This window comes from Gossypium hirsutum, chromosome D06, assembly GCF_007990345.1.
Source record: "Gossypium hirsutum isolate 1008001.06 chromosome D06, Gossypium_hirsutum_v2.1, whole genome shotgun sequence".
NCBI lineage: Eukaryota > Viridiplantae > Streptophyta > Magnoliopsida > Malvales > Malvaceae > Gossypium > Gossypium hirsutum.
The window spans coordinates 65,620,205-65,642,107 of record NC_053442.1 but is presented as its reverse complement, the minus strand read 5'-3'; the positions used below and the strand labels follow the sequence as shown (position 1 = coordinate 65,642,107).

At 31.0% G+C, this 21,903-nt stretch overlaps 2 protein-coding genes across 2 annotated transcripts; one reads left to right on the top strand and one right to left on the bottom strand.

The window, feature by feature from the left end:
- The first annotated feature begins 7,220 nt into the window (after positions 1 to 7,220).
- Positions 7,221 to 11,271, top strand: LOC121218682 (BES1/BZR1 homolog protein 4). Its single transcript, XM_041096277.1, has 2 exons — positions 7,221 to 7,627; positions 10,205 to 11,271. Exons 1-2 carry the CDS (start codon positions 7,412 to 7,414, stop codon positions 10,955 to 10,957), a joined length of 969 nt encoding a protein of 322 aa, XP_040952211.1. The 5' UTR covers positions 7,221 to 7,411; the 3' UTR covers positions 10,958 to 11,271.
- Positions 11,272 to 12,898: 1,627 nt separating this feature from the next.
- LOC121218681 (uncharacterized) lies at positions 12,899 to 16,409 on the bottom strand. The gene is made up of 5 exons (XM_041096276.1): positions 16,079 to 16,409; positions 14,750 to 15,625; positions 14,406 to 14,606; positions 14,063 to 14,258; positions 12,899 to 13,450 (listed from the first exon to the last, which is right to left on the bottom strand). Exons 1-5 carry the CDS (start codon positions 16,166 to 16,168, stop codon positions 13,269 to 13,271), a joined length of 1,545 nt encoding a protein of 514 aa, XP_040952210.1. The 5' UTR covers positions 16,169 to 16,409; the 3' UTR covers positions 12,899 to 13,268.
- Positions 16,410 to 21,903: the final 5,494 nt, after the last annotated feature.

Here is a 21,903-nt window from a genome sequence, read left to right as displayed (position 1 = left end):
TGCTATTTTTCACTTAATACTTACCAAAAGACCATATTATTTTAGTTAATGGATTTAATTGCTACTATTTTGAGTTAGGTTTGAAATTTTAAAATTCGAAAAGTATAGAAATGAAAACGATCAAATTAGAAAACACAGATTAAATCAATATCCTACGTATAGTACGAGACTAGACCTATTCATGGGTTGAGCTATTGGTTCAAGCCTGAAGGTCTACTAGAAATATGAGAAGGTTTAGAAAAAAGTGCGTGGCTCGAAAAATTAGTTTAGTGAGTCGAAATCAAACTTCAACATTCACTGCCCGAGTACATTCTATATGTTAATGGTTTCATTATCAATGTAATAATTATTATCACTTAATTAGACATTGGATTCATATTAAATTAAATTTATTATTTTAAATTAATTATCATTTAATCAGTGTTTCGGTTTTATATAAATTAAATTCGATATTTACCACTATAAATATATGCATTAATAAGGCATTTTCATTCAAAATAACATACGAAGAATTACTGGAATTATTATTATTTGATATCCGATTGTTTTACTATTATTTAATTTTTAAATTATCTAAATAATAGTGAATGTTGTTTACCGTTGTGTTCTGAAATGTTATATCAAAGGCAATGAAATATCAAATTAATGGTTTTTTGTAGATGAAATTTTGACTCATATTCAGATGACAAATCATTTTATCTAATTACTTAATATTTTATTATCGGTTGTTTCACAATTTTTTAAATTTTTGTTACTTTTAAAACGTTATTTTATTTTGTCAATTATTTTTAAAATAATGGATTTTTATTGTAAATTAGACTAATTATCAAAATTTAATTAGTAAATATATATTTAAATTTATAAAAATATTTTTTTTAATAAATTTAAAAATAAACACGTAAAGTCATGTGCAACGCACATGCCATGAGAACTAGTTATAATAAAACAAGATGTAAACAAAATATTAAATTAAAAACAAAATATTTTAAAAAAATCCGCAAGCTAAAAACAAGCTTAAATTAATAATTTACAAATAAGTATGCTTAGGCAAAAATTTAAGCCTAACATAAAGTATAACAACATTACACTTAAGTTTAGCCCATAAGCCGCTCTATACGGGATTGATAGCAAAATTTGACTTAGGGGTGAATAATTAATCAGTTTGGTCGGTTCAGTTTAAAAAATCAAAAAAATCAACTTAACTGACTTCATTTTTTCTAGAAACTGAATATGATAGACTTTATGAATAAAACCAAATAAATCGAATTGACTTTTGTCAGATGGTTTGATCGGTTAACCGACATTACTCTGTTTTTTTTTTTGGTACTGGATTTAGCTTTTAGTTGGGTTTAGGTTTAGATAATATATTTAGATGTATTGAACTTATCTTGGGTTTGGGCTCGGGGAATATATTTGAATATTAGTTAGATTTAAATATTTTAAAATATATTAAAATCATACATAAAACCGCCCCTGCATCACATAAGTATGCAAACTAGTAATAGATATTTTAAAGTCGGTTAACTCGAATTTGGGTTTTTGAAAACCGAAACTGAATCAATTAGATTATTTTACCAGACCTAAAACCACAACTAAATACCAGTTCAACCTGCTTAACCGGTTTGACTCGACTTTTGCGCACCTTTAATTTGATTACATGGATTTAACCACCATAACACATAATTGGAATTTCAAAATCTCTCTTGTATATATGGTGAGTATTTCAGACTCCGACAATGTAGATATACACTACCAGTGGAGTTTTTAAACTCTACAAGTGAGGTTAAGGGGTTGACAAGTGTCCTATAAGGATGTAGTATAATATAAAAAAATAGATATAAAAAAAACACATAATAAAATTTTAAGGTTATTTGTGAAATAAAAAAAAAGTATATTGTCGCTTGTAGAGTTTTTTTACTTATAGACTAAAATTTATCAAATTAGAGTACATAAATTAAATCGTGATTGTGTAATTTGTACTTGCACTGACAAAAGTACCCTTGATGTAGTTGACCGTTGGGCCATGTTTCCGTCGTGATTGGATGCTAAAATTTGGGGTCTACGGCATTCGTGTATTTGCCACAAAAAAAGCCGAATTATTCAATAGGATTGACCTTTTTTGTTTCAAGAGTTTATTTTAAAATTATTTGGGGGATTGAAAATGGACTTAAATAAAAATTGGGCCGTAAAATAAGCCCATATAAACCTTGCTTTTGGGGTATATTGAATAAATTGGCCAAATTTTGGATTAGATATAATAATTTTAAAGTTTTTGTACTTTTGTCGATTTAGTTTTAACTCGATTGGCATCAACATTGTTGCCAGTGTAGGAGAATGTGGGTTCATGTGCGCTGAAGCGCATTATCTTCCTATTTAAGAGTTGAGGAGGGGCTATGGGTAGTTCTAAACATTGTATTAACAAAAAGCAGATATGATAATAACATATAATGACGTTATCCTCCTATTTAAGAGTTGCGGAGGGACTATGGGTAGTTCTAAGTATTGTATCAACAAAGAGCAGATATGATAACAACCTATAATAAAATTAATGTTCAAAAAAAAGTTTCGGTACTTTTTATACGTTTGGAATTAAATTTAGTTCCTATGTTTTTATAATATTTTTAGGCTTTTAATATATGTTAATTTGACATTTGATTATTATTCATGTATTTATTATGCTTTATATTTTGATATTTTGATATTTTTGGTGGACATATATAGTTATGTATTGAGAAAATATTAAAGGGTTAATTTTGTTCAGTTAAAATGAAAAGTCGATCAAATACATCTAAATTTTTAAGTTCGATTAATTTTTTCATAATAAATCTCGGTTCAATTAACAATTAAGGATTTTAAATTTTAATTAATTTGATTAATGAAATTTCAGTTTGATTATTAACCGAATGGACCAATTGAATACCCCTAATTAGATATGTTTACTATATATTATAAATATATATTAAAAAATACATATAAAAGTCGATTAAATCAATTGGCTCAATGATGAAAATTTATAATTTATTTTAACCACCAACAAAATCGTATTCATAATCACAACTGGCTCAATCTAATTGATTAAACAAAAAAAAAACCAGTTAATTCGATTTGAACCAAATTGACTGAAAGTATCAAATTGAGTATTACAAATATTATTATACCAACCAACTAAAAAGTGGCACTTAATAGTCGGATGATGAAAAAAAAAGAAAATTAAGTGACTAAAACGAAAACTTATCCATAACTTAGTGACTAATAGTGGAATTTACCCAAACAAAAAGTGGATTTAAATAAATGTCTCGTGGGTGGCTGCCGGCTGGCATATCGCGCATCACGTGACCCCACCACTCTTTGAGAGACAGTTAATTAATAGTATAAATATAAATGTTAAATTTTGGTTTTAGTCCCTATACTATAATTAACTTGAGGATTTAGCCTTTACATTTTAATTTAACATAATCTAGTCATTTTGCTATTATTAATATTGGGTTTTAATTCAAATCATTAGCACCATTAAAAACTTCAATAATAGATTGATTAGAGTAAAAAAGAACAACAACAAAATTATTATCATGATAATTATAATAATATTATGACCAAAATTATGTCAATTAGAATATGTAATTAAATTATAAAAGAAAATCATAATTAGGGGCTGGCTCGGGCCCGCCCCTAAAATGATTTTTTTCATTAATACCCCTTTATAATTTATAAAATTTTAATTTAGTAATGGTAAAATTGTACTTTAACCCTCTAAAATGATAAACAATTTATTTAATCCTTTAAAAATTATAAGGATGTAACATATTAAAATGGTGAAATTGCATTTTTACTATCACAAAATATACAATTTAATTTCGATCCCTCAAAAATTTTTTTTTACTTTACCTTAGATTTTATAAATAATACGTTTTAAAAATAAAAGTAGTAAATAATTTTAAAATATATAAGATGAATTCTTAACTCATTTATGAAAAAAAACCCATCTATATTATATATATTAGACTTAGGGGTGAACAAAATTTAATTCGATTAAAAAAAGGATAAAAATTCAGATTTTGAATTAAGTAGTTTGAGTTATTCGGATCAACTTGAATAAAAAAAAATCAAACTTTTTAGTTTAACTCAAATATGAATTACAGAATTCAAGTTATCCGAAAATCCGAATAGGAAAAGACAAAATTACATCGTTTTGATTAATATTTACCTTTTTCTAAAGTTAAAAGTTAAAAGGCAAAATTACATCATTTTAATAAATGTTTACCCATTAGCCTTACTTATGTAATTAAATAATCTTATATTTCGTTTACTAGTTAAATAATCAGTCCATGTAAATGCAACATTGAGTATAATAATATGATTCGTTATCTTAACTCGACTCGACTAAAATTTTTTTTACTTAATTCGACTCAATTCGAAAAAAAATTCCAAATTGAGTTCGGTTGCTAAAATATGATTTGTCAACTTAGCTAACTCAAATTTTTTTGATTCGATTAAACTCGACTCGATCGAATACTAACCCTTAATTGGACCTGTTAATATATTGGATGGACTGCTCGTTTTGGTTTTTCAGTCTCAAGCTGAATTCGAATTAAATAATTTAATTTAAATTATTTCAAAACTATTAATATAGAATAAATTTTTTAATTTTAATTATTTTTAAATAATGATCATTTGGGTACGATAGGTCAAGCCCAAATTTTTTTTTTTTAAATCGAGCTACAACTTGATTGGTCATATATACAAGGGTGAATGTAATGGGGGCACGCATGTCTCCTTATAAATTATTAAATTATAAATTTATATATGATAAAATTATATTTTGATCTTTTAAAATGAAAAAAATATATTTAATTATTTTTAAAAATGATGAAATCATAAACTAATATATAATAAAATTATATTTGAACCTCTCAAAATTTTATAATTCAATTACAGCTCCTCCTAAAAGTTTTTCTAGATTTGCCCTTGTACACTAGAGGTGATAATGGGCCGAGACAGGCCTGACTCGAAGAAATGGGCCAAAAATTTTGCCCAAGCCCGGTCTGAATAAGGATGTTAAAACCCGAGCTTGGTATGGCCCGTATTATTATTTTTATATAAAAATAAATTTAAAGAATATAATAAATCAAATACACTAAAAACATTAAAATAGATGTTTCTCAATAAATTGAAAATAAATTAAAAAATATTTAATATTTATGCTTAAATAATACTAAGATATGTGCAACTTAGCAATCAAATGTCTCTAAAGTAGTAGCAAAATTAACAATAAAACAATAATTATACAATACTCAAATAATAACAACAAAATAGTAACAATATGATAGCGAAATGGCACCAAAATAGTGAAACAACAGTTTTTTTTTTACAAATTCGGGCCGGGCTTGAGCCAAAAAAGCTCACCCGAGGCTCGGCTTGCTTAAAAAATGGGCCTCATTTTTTTTGCTGAAGCTTACTTTTCGAGCTTATATTTTTGTCCATACACCCCCACTTTTTCGGTGGGTCTTGGGGCTGGATCGAGTGGTCCGACCGATTATCAGATCTCTTGTGCGCGCGCGCACATATATATATATATACAGGCTTAAATATCCATTTAGCCTTGAACTTACACCTTGTGAACTTTTTTTAGTATATTTATTTACTCTTTTTTTTTGGTATAGATTGTGAGCACGTGACAATTTAAGATTACAAACATGTACATACATTACTTGAAAAATGTATATATATATTTTTAAAGAAAGTTATTGTTAACCAATTGAATTAATAAGGAGAATGATAAGGTTAATTTGGTGGCAACTCACCCCAAGCTGAGGCAAAGAGTCACGGGTAATCAATGGAAGGATGGTCATTTTGTCTCTCGACCAATCTCAAATATTATGGTGAGTATATATATACATACAGGGACAAAGATGTCCATGTGCCTTGATTTCACTAACAATGGAATTATCCTTTGTTTCTCTACAGTGACAATGAAGTTAGGTAATCAATAAGCCTGGATCTCCACATGCATCCCATGTACACCTAGCGAAAGTAGTCTTATGGAGGTTCGTCATTTTGCCATGATCTGAGTTCGTTAGGTTCACCTCATTGGAGGTTCGGTCGATGTGGACACATTAACTAGTGACTTGCTTATTGATGACACGTGGAGAGACATATAGAGGAAGTATAACAAATATAAAAAAAAATTACAAAGTTAAAATATATAAATATTTTTAAATTATCAAAATAAAAAAAAATCTATAAATTTTCAAATAAATGTATGTATGTATGTATGTATGTACAAGAATCAAAACAAAAATGGTTAGAGCTTACGAAACGATTTCTTGGAAGGCCAAACCGTTTCGACCTTTATAACGGTATTGTTTCCTTCTTCACATTACTGTGATACCTTTCCTAAAAAGCATAAACACGTGCTATCCTCGTGATCCCATTTTAATAGGACTTAATTGCATTAGACATCCCAAACTATCATACTCATTCTAATTTGGTCCTCACACTTTAAAATGTCCTAATTATATCCCAAATTATTGATGTTATATCAATCAGGCTCTTTCATTATTAAAACCGTGAATCTAACCATCATATATGATAACTAAACCAACAAACCGACCTAAACAAACCGATTTAACATTGATTAATTTTATCAGTTAATCAAGTGAATATATTTAGATTTAAAATAATGAAAATATAAATATATCTAATTGACTTCACCTACTTATATATTAAAAAAATATAAACATATTTAAAATATTAAATATTAAGTTCATCAGTTCGGTTATAAAAATTCAGTAACCAATAAACGATTGACATAACCAAATAAACGATCCGAGAACTAATTTAACACCAAAACCATTTAAACCGAACCCCACTTTATCAAATTGGTTAGTTGAGTTGCTTTTAACCGACTTATATTCTCCCTCACATCCATTTTTATAATTTTTTTTTTCTTTAAAATTTTTATTTTAAATTATATCACATTAGATTTGATATATAATTTAATAGTTAAATTAACGATTTTAGTGATGGAAGAATTTATTGATATAATCTTGATAGTTTAGGATGTAATTAGAATGTTTTGAAGTTTAGGGACCAATTTGAAACGAGCATCATAATTTAGGGACATAGAGTCAAATTAACTCTTTTAATAATGGCTTGCTCGTAATTTTAACAATAATTCATGTCCAAATTTAAAAACACCTCTCCTACTAATATTTTAGCTCACAAGCCACACATCCTTTCTCCAACCTCCCATCATTTTTACCACCACTTTTTTTTTTTTGGTTACTCTTTTTCCGTTTGTTTCCCGAGAAAATTAATATCAATCTTAAACACAATAGTAATCACAAATTCGATGAACTAAAAAGAAAAAGAAAAGAGTTTAACGTCGTCATCGCTGTTTATTTTCAAAGAAATGACGTCAGGGACGAGAATGCCGACGTGGAAGGAGAGGGAAAACAACAAGCGGAGAGAACGGCGGAGACGAGCGATCGCGGCGAAGATCTTCGCCGGTCTGCGGATGTACGGTAACTACAAGCTCCCGAAACACTGTGATAACAACGAGGTGTTGAAAGCTCTCTGTGATGAAGCCGGTTGGACCGTCGAAGAAGACGGCAGTACTTACAAAAAGGTAAAAACCGATCCAAATATATATTTATGATTTATGAGCGAACAAATTATTTTTGTCAAGGTTTAAGTATGTTATAAGTCCCTATACTTTTCAAAAATTTGAAATTTAGTCCTTATTTTATAGTGTATAAATACTTATATAGCATATTTGAACAATTTATCAACTGTTAAAATTCGATTAAAATATTTAATCATGTTTCACAGAAGCACGAATTTGTGTATATATTTTTCTCCGGCTTCGGTGAAGCAAAAGGACGACGAAACTTTTTTATGATAGGACGATAATACCTTCCATCTTCTGGCTTGAAAATTTGCACTTCGCTTTAATGTAAGAAGTTACAAGTTTAATTGGAAGAACTAAGGCCACTTTGCTAATTAAAATTTAAGGGTTAATATAACTTTTAGTCCTTGAACTTTGGTAATTACATTCACTTTGGTAACTATCTTTTATCTACTTTGGGTACCTAAAATTGACAATTAGATTCATTTCAATCCCTGAACTTGGATTTCGTCAAGACTTGATGATGTGGCATAATCTCAAAAGTGCCACAATATCGAATTTTTATAAATTTCAAGTTTAGAGATCAAAATGAACTTAATTATCAAGTTTAGGCACCAAATTAAATAAAAAATTTAAGTACCAAAGTGGACTTATCACCAAGTTTAGGGACTAAAAATTATATTAACCCTAAATTTAATCTAAGTTAAGAATTTTCTTCAATTGTTAATTTTTGTATAAGTTTTTTCATTTTTTTATAGAAGTTATCTTTATGTTTGATGTGACATCTTGTATACGCATGTCATGTTGACAAGCTTTATTACCATAAGGGATTAATTATAAAATTGGACAAAACTCTAAGGTCACTTTAGTAATTTCAATCCAACTTGATTTATTTTATTTTTAAAAAATTTTCCGGGATTATTGGCTTTGCATTGCTTTTAAATAAATTTTAATGAAGAAAAAAAGGCTGATATCGAATCCTTGGATTCCACTTTTATGATGAGATTTTAAATAGCTTTAGCTGTAATGCGTGTGGGGATGGGGTTTTGATTAAAGCTTACGGTAAAAATAAACAAAGCATGCTACATTATATGCTTATGTAAACGCCATTGTCTTTGACATTATTATGCTTTTGGCTTATTTCGCTATTTGGTCTTAAACTATACCACTTTTTCATTTTGGTACTTAAATTTTTTTTTGTCTCACTTCAGTATTATGTATTGTCATTTTAGTTGAAGTTTATCAAAAAAATAAGGTAAAAGTATAGTGGAGGTCATGCATTTAGAAGTCAGATTGCATTTTGTCTCCTTTACTCAAAAAATGAGTAAATTAGTCTCTACACGTTAGATTAAATAGCAAATTGATTATTTCTATTAAAAATTTCATCTATTTGTGCGGTTATAAATTGACGTGCCAAGTGTACTTCATGTTGACGTACATAGACCAGTTTTTAATAGTAGAAATATATGTAATTTTTAACAAAAAAACTAGTTTACTATTTGGTCTAACGTATATGAATTAATTTGTCCTTTTTTAGTAGAGAAAGTAAAATGTAATTCTGCTTTTAATAAAAAGGCTTTCATGATACTTTTATTTTAAAATGTGATAAAAATGATAGTTCAGGTATCAAAAATGAGAAAAAAAGTTTTGATAGATATAGTTTAGGGACCAAAATATGAATAAAACCTTTTTTTCCCTTTTTAGTGGAAGTTTTTGTCGGGTTGCAATGACTATGTTGCCCCCCCTAATCATGCATTTTGGTCCATCATATGTGACCCCATGAAAACAGAAAATGTCTCATGCAATGTTGGGCAAAATGAGGACTGGCAGTTAGATTTTACTTATAAAAAAGTTTGATTTAGACATTTAATGTTTTCATAATTCATCAATGCCTTTGTTCTTTTCTTTTGTCTTTGTTGTTTAAAATTCAAGTGGTTGAGGTATTTTTTGAATGATGGTTTGTTGTGTTTAGCCGCTATCTGCATGAACATCAACTTATTTTTCTTGACTTTCTTGGCTAAATGGATAATTTTTTTTTTAGTTTCTCTCAAAATTTAAAACATTCAATTTAGGCCTTTTCAACCTTTGATTAAATGAAAATTTTCATTTTTAACCCCTCTAAAAATTAGTAATTCAATTTAAGCTTTTTTAACATAATATTTTTTAGCTTTAGCCTTTAGCACCTGATATTTTATATTCTAGTAATATCAAGTTACCTCTTCGAGTGATTTGTAGTTTAAGTTTTTTAGATTTGAGCCGGTTCATGATTGACGAGTTCAGATTTTTTATTTTCTATTGCCAAATCAAGTTGGGTCAAGTTGAGTGTTTGGGTTTAGGGAAAATTGGTAAGTCTATGTCAGATGCATATCTTAACATGCGTATGAGAATATAATAGAAAATAAGTCGAGTTTGGGTTCTTGAGTTTGGGGAAAAATTGGTAAGTCTATGTTGGATGTATATCTTAACATGGGTACGAGAATATAATAGAAAACTTAAAAAATTGAACACACTTATGTTGGACGCATATACATATTTGATCCTTCGCTCATGCTTACTTTTTTGTCCTCCATTTTGTAGGGATGCAAACCAGTGGATCGGATGGACATTTTGGGAGGTTCGGCATCGGCTAGTCCATGCTCTTCGTATCACCCGAGTCCTTGTGCATCGTATAATCCGAGTCCCGGTTCATCATCCTTTCCGAGTCCGGCTTCGTCACATTACCGAGCCAATGGCAACGGCAATGCCGATGCCAATTCCTTAATCCCATGGCTTAAAAACCTTTCATCCGGCTCGTCTTCAGCTTCATCCAAGCTTGCTCACCATCTCTACTTTGCCGGTGGGTCAATAAGTGCTCCGGTCACCCCACCATTAAGCTCCCCGACTTCCCGAACTCCTCGAACAAGAAACGATTGGGACGAAACAACCGGTGGCTCGGCACGAACCGGGCAACGACATTGTTACCTTCCTTCATCAACTCCACCAAGTCCCAACCATCAAGTTTTTCCTGATCCAGAATGGCTTTCTAGTGGACCAACATCCCCTACATTTAGCCTCGTCTCACGAAACCCTTTCGGGTTTAAAGACGAGGCTTTATCAGCCGGAGGTTCACGAATGTGGACTCCAGGCCAAAGTGGAACATGTTCACCAGCATTCCCAGCTGGTGTTGATCAAACATCGGATGTTCCGATGTCCGATGTCATTGCTGCCGAATTTGCCTTTGGTAGCAACTTCACTGGGTTAGTTAAACCTTGGGAAGGAGAAATGATCCACGAAGAATGCGTAGCCGATGATGATCTTGAGCTTACACTCGGAAATTCAAAAACCCGGTAATGTCTCCATGTCGAAATCTCAGATTCCGTGTTCCGGTCAACGACATTACTGAGTTATTTCGAGTCCGAAACCGCATCCGCCTCACCCATCTCTCCATTCAAGCTAAAAAGAAATCAAAGATCAATTTATAAATAGCTCATAGCTGTATATTTGCCCCTTCAAGTGCAGTCCATTCATCAATTTCATATATATATATTCATTTTCTCTTTGTAACAAAAAAAATTCTAGTAATGGCATTGACATCCACATTGACTGTTTGGTGTGATTGTGGTTTTTGTGATTGAAATGTGATTTAAAATGTACTGCTTTCTTTATGTTATTCTAATTTTTCATTTTTCAAAAGAAATTATTTGTGTTTGATGTATATTTGAACATAAACTTTCAAACCGATCGAACAACGATAATTAATGATGTTCGAACAATAATGGCTTAAATAAAAATTTTTAAATAATATAAACGCTTAGAATAATTGCATGTTGTTGACATACCAATCATTATAGCTGTGTTGTAATATTTCAAAGATTTACCAAATATTTTCAAAAAATTTGTAGGGTTTATTTAACAATTTTTAAAATACAAAATTTTTGAAAATTTAAAGAGCATAAAAAAAATTTAGAATTTTTAAAAAGGGTTAATGACAATTTCTCAAATTTTTAAGTGTCTTTACGTTACACCCCTATCTATGATCCACTGCATTGTTTCAATAATTTAACATTTTAGAGGGTAAACTCAGCAAGAGTCATTAAGAGGTTTTCAAAGGTTTAGGAAGGCCAGAACATGTACAATCGGAAATTTAGAGATTAAATCATGGTAAATTTCGTACACGTATATTTGGACTTAATTAATGAATCACGTGTCGCCTTTTCAAAATATTCTAAAATTTTATCAGTCAAATTTGTGTAGTGGTAATGCAATTATAATGTTGGATTGTTCATCATTGCTATGGAGCCGAACCAAATAATTAAAGCTACCCTTTTAGTTTAGCAAAAGGGTAAAAATATTAGGTAGAGATTGTATTTTATATATATTTTATTTAAAATAGTAAATTAATTTTTTTTATATTAAATTAAAGAGTAAATATAATTTTTCTGTTAAAATTTATTCTAAAAGTTGGCATGATTGATGGTATTATACACCGATGATCACTAACATGAAACCCAGATAAGATCCGGGTTGCCTACCCGTGACCTGGACATGCCCCACTAGATGAATGTATGTGATATGTACAGCGAGAGGACAGCCAGTGGAGCTTGCGGTATCAGCTCGCACGAGTCGAGGGGAGTTCGCGGTCTTAGTCCACATATATCCAATGAGTTCATGTGTAAGGGGCCGCGAGGTCTAGCAGGCGACCCAGAACGGTACACATGCCCAGCATACCCGAGACCTGCTCAGAATGTCAATCCTATGAATAGTAGGGCCAAGTCAATGAACATTGGAGTCAAATCATGAACAGTGATAATATGTACAAATCCTCGAATATTTCCTTTAATGAGACACAAAGGATTACTAAATAGATAGAATAACCAAATGCCATGTATATCTTGTGCTGACTTACATGAAATAATTTTTAATTGTAGATTTTTAATTGTAGGAATGAATGAAATTTTTATCAGAATGATCAATTTACTCTTTGATCTAATATACATGGACTTTATTGCTAATATTTTGAGTAAAGAGTATAAAATGCAATCTAACACCTAATACAAAGGCTTCTATGAATACTTTTATTGCAAAAGAGTGTATTTCAATCATTTTGAGTTCAACTTATTGTGAACTTATTTATCAATCGAGCATTTTAATTCAAATCATTTTAAATTCAACAGATTTCGAATTATTTGTTTGAATCATTTCTAATTCGAATAATTTTGAATTCAAATTTTTGACTTTTCTGTTGTTGACTTTTTATGGTGAAATAAAATCTTAAGTAAGAGAAGTAATGAATTCCCGAACATGGTTACGTAACATTAACAGCACAAATGCGTCTAAATCTATACAACATCTGAATATTCTTCATCATATACATCATATTAACAAGTCGAGTTTTTCTGGTTTCTTATCTACCAATCATTTCCATTTTCATTCAACATTTCCCCATCTAGGTTCGGGTCTGGGTCCGGGTCCGGGTCCGGGTCCTTCCCTTTCGAAAGACCAAGAACCCCCATACAACAATCCATCAATATAAACTTTTAAACAGGCAAAGAATGATAGGTCATTTGCAGAGAATGTACATATGATACCAAGGTTCATGCTCCATTGTCTCTTCTTTATATCGAATACCAAAGCGATTAGTTTGATTTCCGACTTCTGGCACTCAACTTAGTGTGTTATATAGATCAGAAAGCGCACGGTAAAGAATGGCGGCGGCAGGTGGCCGAGGCATGGACCCGAGAAGTATATCGGTTGCAGTTATTGACTGGCTGCCGTAAAATCGGGCATTCTCTCGTCCCCGTGTTGTAACAACAGTCCCTTTGAGTGAACATCCAACAAAAGCACCTACATATTTAACTGACTATACTTAACGATGCAATCATTGATCTTGAACTTTAGACAACCGTGCGAGATTAAAAGAGTTCAAGTCAACGGTTGATAACAGTATTATGAAAGTCCTTGTACTAGGAGTAAGATTGAATTTTGCTCCTTCAACTCAAAAAATGGGCATATTAGTCCTTGTAAGTTAAATCAAAGAGCAAATTTGTCCTTTCTGTTCAAAATTTATCCATTTATGCAGTTAAAAACTGGCGTGTAAGATGGATTAACTAAATAGTGACATATGATGAGACATATGATGTACCACATGTACATCATGCTAATATAAAAGATCAGTTTTTAACCGTAGGAATAGATGAAATTTTCAATAAAAGGACCAGTTTGCTCTTTGATCTAACATACAAGGATTAATTTGACTATTTTTTTAGGGAGGGCAAAATGCAATCCGATTCCTAGTACATGGGTCTCCATGGTACTTTTTTCGTCATATAGCTGATAGACAACATTATTTATGTTGATATTTGACATGATACCATGACAGGTCCTAAAAGATCACTAAGACAAATATGCAACCAAACCAATTTCGATTATGTTTAAAAGGAGAGGATGAGACGATACCTTTACTACAGCTGTATGTATAACAAGCAGCATAACCACCATCGCCGGCTCGTACATCTGCTTCTACAGTCCGTCCAACAATACCAACGGCAGCACTTACACCAGCTCCAATAGAAAGATGTGCATTGCCGCTAAAAGTCTTAACAGCATCATTTGTTCTCAAGATTATAATAAAATCGGTCAATTCTCCCCCAGCCTGCAGATGTAACCCTTAATAGTTAGGAAAGATAGTGAAAAACGATTTAACTTCAGGAGATTGGCTCGTTGCATCCACTATACACATATCCCAGTTGATTTTGTTCCATAATATATTCAATCGGTTTAAGATATGATAGAAAACTACCTGAGCTCCCCATCCCAAACCGAATGAGGAAATGGCAGAGGGTGGAGACCAGGTGTCATCCTCTCTACGAGCAATCACAAGTCCTGTACCGATATTGTATGTAACCATGACACCGACTTTCATAACAGAGATTATGGCAAGGCCTTTTGCATCTCGGAGAATGGAATCGGGAATGGATTTCTCAGGTTTCAATATACCAACCTGTCCGGTGAAAGAGAAAACGGTAAGAATTCAGAAAAGCTATGTATAACTTCAATGAGAATTCCAAGTACGAAAATGAACAATAAAGGTTTACTAGTTAACGATTAATCAATGAAATGTAAACCTCAAAGCTCGATTCTTACCTTAGTAATGTAACCCCGAATCGTATTTGTTGCCTTATAAATTTCATGTTCCATGGACTGTCCCCAGGGAAAATTAACCCAAGATCTCAAAGTACTCAAGTCGGTCAAATCGTGTGTTGGCAGCTGAGCAGCATTACTAACCTGGTCCATCAAGTATGGCTGGACTGATTCAAGCCGCACACAGCATACATCGCAGACACGTTGCGGGTCTGTTACACGAAACTTTTGGGGCATTAAACTCCTTCCTTTAGAACACTCACCACAAAATATTCCTCCACAAAACCTACAATGGTGTCTTGAACACATGATCGGGTGAAACCTCACACCACACAGCATACAAGCGGAAGCCGCACTGTCAGCCAACCACTTTGGCGGTTCTGCATCGAGAATTTCCTTCACGTTACCTAAATTCACTTCGTTTAGCGTCTGAGCCATCTCTTGCCAAGCTTGCTCAAGCAAATGACTCGATAACCACGAAACTCCACATCGTTGAATATCACCAGAAGCTAAAGCGTTGACTTTCCCACGGGCGGCAAGTATCATCTCGACAATCACATCCCACATAGTCAACTCCTTCTCTTCACTCAAAAACTCACCCCACCCCATGTCACCTTCAGGGAAATAATCTCCATTGGAATGAAAACCTTTGGCCCATTGTTCGTGATCGCTTTCGAGCATTGGAGGAATCGAGACCGGTATCCATACTCCGGTATCCTCAACAAGGGGAGAGTCGTAGAAGAAGTATTTTCCCATTTTTTGATGGCTGGTCCTTGGTTCTTTTTCTTTTTCATCATTCAAGTCCTCCATAGTGTTGGTTGGCATTGATAACCCATTATCATATTCTCCATAAACATTAACTCCTTGATTATCAAAACCCTAATATTAACATTAGAATACCCTAATCAGAAAAATCCCCAAAACTTTGAATTTTCAAGGGGAAAAAAAGCATTTTTTATTGATAATGAACATGAAATTAACAATAAAAACAGACCCATAATTCAAAAGATCAAAAGGGCGCAGGAAAACAAAACCAAAATTTAAAACCCCAACTTTCTACTTCACTCTCAAAACCCTAACATCAACATGAATGGGAAACAAGCAAATATTTGTAAAAAACCCAAATCATAAAAATCCCCAAAACTTGAATTTTAAGGGGGAAATGCATTTTTTTAATTGACGACTATGAAATTAACAATTAATATAAACCCATAATTCAAAAGATCAAAAGGGAGCAGGAAAACTCAAAATCAAAATTAAGAACCCTAACTTTCTAAATTCAATGATTATACGATTAATTCAATAAAAATCGAAACAATTTCAAAGACTTACCGAGTTGGAGCTCCGATTAACTGTATCATCGGTTAGGGAAAGAGAAGAAATCCTAGAATCAAAGCCCGAATTTTGATTGGAGCCCTCCATTTGAAGTGATTGAATTAAATTAAAAATTAATTTAGCAAATGAAGGGTATGAAGAATAAATTATTTACAGTGATAAACAGTAATTGAAGAGAAAGAAGAAGAAAAGATTAAGCTTATTTATAAGAGAAATATTATAAATTAATTCATTAAATTCATTGAAAGCTGCCTTCAAAACTTGAAGTTCTTTCTTTTCGATGTTACGTTTGCAGGCAGCATCTAAATGACAACTTACACAAATATATGAATATTTTAGGTTAAACTTTGTTATTAATACCTATGTTTTACAAAATATGTGGATTTAGTCCCTATGCTTTTCAAATTTTAAAATCAGCCATCACCAAACAATAATTGTTAAATTCATTAAGTTAAGTTCTGCTATTTCCAAATTCTGATGTGTGAATATTGAAATTTCATAGTTTGAAAAGTATAAGGACTTAGAATGATCCAATTGGAGAATATAGACTAAATTTATAACTGTACGCAGAAAAATTAAATACCCAATAACAAGTAAAAGAACATATCTTAGATCGAAGTTGGTTTGGCAGTTAGTGTCGGAGGTCGAAGAAGAAAACTCTTTGAAGTTTGGTTCATAGGTTTGTAACGTTCAAAATTGTTTCATAAAAAAAAACCATAAAAGAGAATGAGAACGAAAACTTTCGATTGGTGTAGGCGATGCAAACAAAGAATGCAATTTAACAACCTGATAAATTAAATGAAAACTTTCAAATAATTCAGTGACCATTTGTACCTTTTAAAAGTTGAATGACCAAAACGTAGATTTATAAGTAGTTTTAATAACCTTGAATGCAATTTACTCAAAATTCTTAACACCCAAAGGATCAAACTTGCAAGATTCAGACAAATAAAAAAATTCACCTCAAAAAGACATGATTTTTCTGAAAGCACCCAAATTTCCCTTGAATCTCGGCTATTGGAAACCACACCAAGCTCTAAAATTCCCTTCTCTTTCCCAATTCTCCACTCCAAGTTAAAAAGGACCATTTTGTAATTTTTTAAAATTAAATAATTAAAATATAAATTTATTAATAATTTAGTGATTTTATATGTAATTTAACTTTTTATATCAAATCTGTCTTTTTAGTAATAAATGGATAAATTTCATCCCTATATTCTTAAAAAATTCAAATAAGTTTAAGTTGTAACCATGTTAACATTTACCGGATAAAAATGTCTTGAAAATTATATTTTTCAATTGCAGTTCAATTACAAATAAAATATTTTATTTACAGAATCATAAAAACTTTAAAAATATTAATTTTATTAAACTGTAAATCATATCTTTTAATCGGTTAACGTTAATTATATTATGATTTGACATTATTTGATTCTTTTAGGGTAAACTATATTAGTAGTCACTCAATTATGATTTTTTCTTTTTTGGTCACCAAAGTATGAAATGTTACAAAATAATCACTCAACTATTCAATTTTATCTTTTTTGGTCACCCAACTATCTTGGACTTTTGGTATTTCCTTCTCGTAAGTCAATTGGTGATAAAAAAGACAAAATTGAAGTTGGGTGACTATTTTGTAACTTTTCATAATTGAGTGACGAAAAAAGAAAAAAAAATCATAGTTTAATGACCGTTTTACAACTTTTCATAATTGTGTGATCAAAAAAAGAAAAAAAAATAGCTGAGTGAATACTAATATAGTTTACCATTTTTTAACAGTAAAATGACTAAGGGCGCCTTTAGATTAGATGGCTGGTGCGGTTGCCTGCGGTTAGTGTAAAAATAGTTGTGGCGGTGAGATGCGATACTATAGTGTGAGACAAAAAAAGAAGAAGCTAAATACAATAAATTGGAGGTAGGAGTGTAACTAGGGGGTGGTAGGGGCCCCGACCCCCTTAAAATAGAAAATTTTTCATTTAGGCTCTTTAAATTTTTTAAAAATTTATATTAATAAAAGTAAAATTACACTTTAGCCCCCTAAAAATGATAAAAATTTAATTTAATCATTTAAAAATTATAAAAATATAGGCTATTCTAATTGTAAAATTACATTTTAACTATCATAAAAATTAAAATTTAATTTCATCCCCCTAAAAAAATTTTCTGCCTTCACCCCTAGACGTAAATGCCGATCCAAAGGGGCTATAAATTAAATCACTTAGAAACTAATTTGATCAGCTTCCTTATCTGATAGGGACCTCTAATAGAAATCCACCAAATTCTAAACACCCAAAGGATCAAACTTCCAGGATTCAGACAAATAATAATAAAAAAAAGTCCCTCAAAAAGACATCTTTTTTTGTCTTCAAAGCACCCAAATCTTGCCTTGAATCTCGGCCATGGAAACCAAACCAAGCTCTAAAATTCCCCTCTTTTTCCCAATTATTTTCCTTCTAGTATCAACTCTAACCCAACCCTCATTATCATCATCAATCGACACCATCATCATCAATGGCAAAGACCCATCAATCTCTTTACGGCGCCGTATTGTGTTAGCTTCTCAAAGGAACAAGAAGATGAACCAGATCCCTAATTGTGGCGAAATGGTGTCGAGATCTCAGTGTTTACAAAACCCAAAGTGTCGATGGTGTCGTAGTGAAGCTCTTGATGATATGTGCTTTAAAAAAGCTGAAGCTTGGCGATTGCCTCAACAGGTTTTTCTTTGTAATTGATATTCGATTCTAGTTTATTTGTGAATGAATTTGATCTGATTTATGATATGTTTTTTGAAATTTTTGTACTGTTTGATTTGGTGATTTTATGTGGATGCTTTTGAATTGATTTAAAATTTGGGGGATTTTAGTGGAAATTTGATCAATTTTGGGGGGTTTAAAAGCTGTTCTACACTTAATAGAATTCTCTTACAACTTTGCTTTAGAGCCTGATTTCAAGTCTTTTTGGCTTGTGATGTTTCTTTAGATCTATGTAGCCATTGATGTTGTAGAATTCAAATTTGGTAATACTTGACTTGAACAGTTTACGAATTTTATCAAGTTTTTTTTTATATTTTTATATTATTAAATTAGATATTACTCTTAATATATGCCGAGTTTGAGTACAAAAATTGATAAATAAACTTAATTAAGCTCAAACTCGAGTAATTCAATTATATTTCAAACCGAGCTTAAACTTAAAAAAAATGTTCAATCGAGCTTGAGTTAAATATCGAACCTAATCATATCTCACACTTTCCATATGGTGCATATAGGAGTTCAAGAAAGAAAATAACGGTGCTATGGCTAGAGTAAGGAGCACCTTTTCTTAGGGTTTTATAGCATGGGAGTCAATTCCGTATCAGTCTAAATGTCTCGTAAACCGAAACAAGAAAATTTAGGTTCCATTTCGATATAAATTTTAGTCGGTATCAATTCGTATTGGTAGATTTCACTCGTACTGCTCGAAATATAATGTATTGAAAAGCCGGAAGAATAAATGAATTTTTGGATCAACTAAGTTCTCTCGGGGATTTACTTAAGAACAATAAAGAAGAATTTTATATAAATACTATGGAATAAGATTAATTCTATTAATGGGGATTCCGTAAATATGTTTAGGGGTGTTCAAATAGTCAGCCGAATCGAATTGACATTAATCGAATTAACTGAACTGTATAAGTATAAAACATATAAAAAATACATTGAAATTAACTGAAATATATGTTTTTATTTTGAAAGTTAACTGAATTAATCAAATTAACCAAAATATTATGTCTTGAAATACTTGATAATTAAAAACACTACCTAAGTCTTGAAATTAACACACAATTAACACATAATATTAATTAGTAAGTTCGATTAATTATCCGATTTTGAATTGAATTAATCGATAACTGAAATTTCAAAAAATCATCAACCGACCTCCGACCGAACTAAATTCGGCTACCGATCGATTAATCGAATTAGATCAGTTCGACTGGTTAATTCGGTTTTAACCGAAGTTTGAACACCCCTAAATATATCCATTTCAAAAATAAAAAGTTTGAAACAATTGGAATTTATTTTACATAATGCCACCTAAAATATTGGTGACACTGATTCAAAAAAAAAAAGTTGGCATGTTAGGTTGTGTGCCGGTGAGTCGAATCGCAACCGTGATGCCACTTGATCGGGTGGTCGCACCAAATTTTTATTTTAAACCCGCTCCCCAATAAGAAAAACAAATCTATTATTATTTATCGGTTCTGAAATAAAACGAGTGGGGGAAAACTTGAATTGTTAAAGTTAAATGAGATAAATCTTAAGTTTGAAACAATGACAAAAGTCTCAAACTTGGGTTCCTAAAGCTATTCGAAATCAAGATTGAAGATTAAGAATATTTGCTTTTCATTTATGAAAAATCAAGTTTGAGTTGATAATGTTAGTTTGTAATTATTTTTTTATGTAATTTCATTTTATTTTACTATTACGTATAATTATGTGACTATATATTGATAATGATTTCTAGTTTTACATGCAAATTATATTGATAATTTCAAGGTTTTTTTATTGTTTTAAAATGGTATGGATTGTTTTATTAACAATTAAAATATATTTTTTATTTTTAATTTATTTTACATATTTAGTATACAATATGAATAACTAACTTTCGTATACATCCATTTTGATGGGATAATTTACCATACAAAAGTTGGTTGTTTATTTGAGAATGTGGTTTAACATGAGTGTAAAACTTGATGAAATCAAACAATAGATTGGTGCGAAAATCGCTTGGCGTTGTTAAAACCTCAAAGGAGGATGTCCAAACTATTCTACAAATTTTCAGTTTCGTCAAATCCGTGTAAATATAAGGAGATGCAACTTGTAGAGGATGACGATGTGGAGGCTATGATCACACTGCATTGCTCGTTTGATAACGTTGAACCAGTTGAGTTGTTTGCTGAGTTAGCGGGAGTTGAGCCGGTACAAAATGTCACTCCATTAAATCAACAACTTAATAAACATTACCCGAGCTACAGGATGCTACCAACATTTCTGGAGCAAGTCACATTCAAATCTCAATAGTAATTCATCCACAACTTAAACCTAATAGAATGAGTAATAGCAAAATTTAACCAAATAATAAAATATTTGTAAAACCTCAATTCCTTATAAAACCATATGTTGAAACTCAACTTTTACAAGTCTAACCATCATAATGGACCAATCTCTTATATTATTATTACTTTTCGGTGAATTACATGATGAATTATAAGAGGAGGGTAAAACTCTAACAACAACATGACTAACACGACACGAACCTAAACCATATTTGGAGCGGTAAACATCCTGGCCATCAGGCCAACACGCGGAATTCTCAATCTCTTATATTATTACATCTAAATTATGAGAACCAGAAAAGCAAACAGAAAATAAAGGCAAAAATAACTTCATTATCATGTGAAGAAACACAAAAAAGGAAATTTTACTTTTCAAATCTTAATAAAATTAGATAAGATTAAGATTAATAAAAAAAAGCATGTTTTTTTCCTTGTAATAATTAGTTGAGATGATCACATGCTTTTTTGTTTCACATGTATTTTAATTGAAGCCGCCTTGGAACAGTCCATGTGTGATGAATCATAATATTTTTTTTTAAGGTTTGGATTATTCGTTCAAATTTAATTCGTTAATTTTTTTGAGAAATTTTAGTAGTTGTGGATAGTAATTAAAATATTCGAATTTATAATATTTGAATTCGTAAAAATTCGTTTCTAATTTGATCTCGAAGATTAAGAAAAAAATTATATTCCCCGTATTACAGTTCAAATAAGGTCAGAATCTAAT